Source organism: Dendrobates tinctorius, unplaced genomic scaffold (genome assembly GCF_039654945.1).
Source record: "Dendrobates tinctorius isolate UK_male_01 unplaced genomic scaffold, ASM3965494v1 ptg000223l, whole genome shotgun sequence".
Taxonomy (NCBI): domain Eukaryota; kingdom Metazoa; phylum Chordata; class Amphibia; order Anura; family Dendrobatidae; genus Dendrobates; species Dendrobates tinctorius.
The window spans coordinates 982501-985000 of NW_027361890.1; the positions used below are offsets into that span (position 1 = coordinate 982501).

At 35.2% G+C, this 2500-nt stretch overlaps 1 protein-coding gene across 1 annotated transcript in view; it reads right to left on the reverse strand.

Annotated features, from left to right (window-relative positions):
* Positions 1-2500, reverse strand: part of LOC141059014 (protein-glutamine gamma-glutamyltransferase E-like) — a 37835-nt gene that overhangs the window by 21672 nt on the left and 13663 nt on the right. Inside the window, exons 6-7 of the mRNA XM_073555223.1 lie at positions 2454-2500; positions 591-720 (exon numbers count right to left, since the gene is read on the reverse strand). The exon at positions 2454-2500 is cut by the window's right edge and continues 131 nt beyond it. Coding sequence (XP_073411324.1) covers positions 591-720; positions 2454-2500 — 177 coding nt within the window. The remainder of the gene's footprint in view (positions 1-590; positions 721-2453) is intronic.

Here is a 2500-nt window from a genome sequence, read left to right on the forward strand (position 1 = left end):
AGTTTTTTGTGTGCCATATCTCTGTGATTTAAGGGCATAAAAATTCAAAGTTGGAAAATTGCGAAATTTTCACCAAATTTCTGCTTTCTTCACAAATAAATGCAAGTTACATGAATGAAATTTTACTACTAACATGAAGTACAATATGTCACAAGAAAACAATGTCAGAATCACCAGGATCCATGGAAGCGTTCCAGATTTATTATCTCATAAAGGGACAGTGGTCAAAATTGTAAAAATTGGCCTGGTCATTAACGTGCAAACCACCCTTGGAGGTAAAGGGGTTAAACTTCTGATCTGTGTCCTAGGTTATGTTGTGAATAAAATATGGCTATAAGAGATTTTCAAATCATTGCATTCTTGTTTCCTTTACATTTTACACAGTGTCCCAACTTATTTTGGAATTGATGTTGTACTTGTATACACACTTCTATGTAATGTGAAATATTGGCTATAGCAGAATAATTTATTTTCATTATTGACTTGAATGTAAGTTTTTCATGATATGGCGTCAGCTGGCAGCAACACTTTCATGCCGTCTGCACGTACCACACCAGCAGAAAGAGGAAAAAAAAGAAAACTTTCCATACCACAGTGTGTCTTCACTCATTGATTTTCCTTTTTTAGTATAGACACTATCGACAGTCAGATTTGAATCCTTGTCATGAGCTGAAGCAAAATTTGTGATTACTCTAGTTGGTATTCCCAAGCATCGGAGAACTAGAAAAAAAAATAAAAGAGAGAAACATCATATTTTTTATCATTACTCTTTAAATTGAATCTGTCACTACATTTTATAATTCAAACTGTATAGATAGTAGCACCATACATACAATGTACACAGTGAACAAAGTGCAGCAGAATCTCACAATGCGGCCTGCAGGCCCAAAAAGGTTGTGCACTCTTGATGTACAACAGTATACAGTAAGTACCTAAGCTTTCTCATGTGGTAGCTGAAGACAGCCAGATATTAAACTTGTTTCCACTATTTTGTTATTGATAACCTATCCTTAAAGTGGGTCATCAATATTTGATTGGTGGTGGTTCAGCATCTGACCAATCAGTTGTGTTAACAGGGTACAGAACTACAGCAGCATAGATCTACCCTAACTAAAGTAGAAAGCCATATCAGGGAGAGTGTTTTCCATGACACACTATGTGTAAACTGCAGAGAAATGGCATGCATGGTTTTCATCCATGAAGGAAGTCTCTCTTAAAGCCCCTACACAAAAAGCCCACTTACAATATTCCAGGGCCCATGCTGAAAAATATGAAGACTCTCTGGGACTGTATAAAATGGAGTTATGAGACCATCACAGTATTCAATATTCTGACTGCTATGTAAAGCTTTGCTGATCTTCCTGTAGCGGTCACCTTCCGGGTGTAAAGAAATTATTTTCTTACTCAGGTCATGCACCATTTCTCTTCCATGTGGTGCCATTTCTGACAGCATGAAATGGGAATGAGTTTTCTTTGTTAAAGAGAACATGTTAGCATTATTTTGCAATGTAATGTAAATTCAGGACTGTAATGTTCTTCCTTAATTGCCAATTGAAGTTGTCTGCTAATTAGATGTCAATGCACAGGGGCCTGACAGTATCACTTGGTGATCTTCTCCCTTTCTGTGATTCCCTGGACCCTCCGCCTGCCCGAAAAAGCAGTGACTTATCATTCAAAGACCGGAGGCAAACAAGGGTTGAAGAATCTTCAAATGCTGAATAAAGAAGAACAACAAAGCGGATTTCTTCCCCAAAGATATGAATTTACCGTAATCAGTATTACAGCTTTATTACTGCCAGGTCTTTTGTCTTTATTTTACATTACAAAATCATGCTGACAGATTCTCTTTTAGTAATATTCTTTTGCTGTCAACTGTCTGCTGGACACCTGTTTAATGACTAATGAGACTTAATGTTGTGACTGAACTCTTGTTAATTTGAATTTAATAATCTAAACTTTAGTTTTTCTCCTAAGACTTTCATTAGGATATACTAATTGTTGTATTGTGGTCTTGAGTGAATTTGTCAGGATTTTTTTTTTTGGCCTTCAAAATGACAAATCTTTTTTGCAGTCAGTGGCCAACATTTGTGTGAGTATTTTGTAGTATGATATCTCATGGAAATTGTTGATTCTGAAAAGAAACTAAAGGTTTTCTGACAAATCTGTTGAAGTGTACTTATTTATGCTGGGCATTTGTAAGTTACTAAAACTTACTAATTCTGTGTTTGTGTTACAGTCTTTTAAGAATGTTTTTAGGGAAATTTGATGCCTTCGAATTCTTGTAATTTTCAACTAATCGATTTAATTTAATTATGCAGAAATATTCGGTGACTTTGGTTAATTCAAGTTTCAAACATTCGCTCATCTCTAATAAATGCATAAGAAAATTAACTACATAGTACTTTTAATATCTATGTCTTAATACTGTACGTATATTTCTATATATATATTACCAGTGCACATGACTCCAGCAAAGACCCAGCATTGTCCATATTTGACT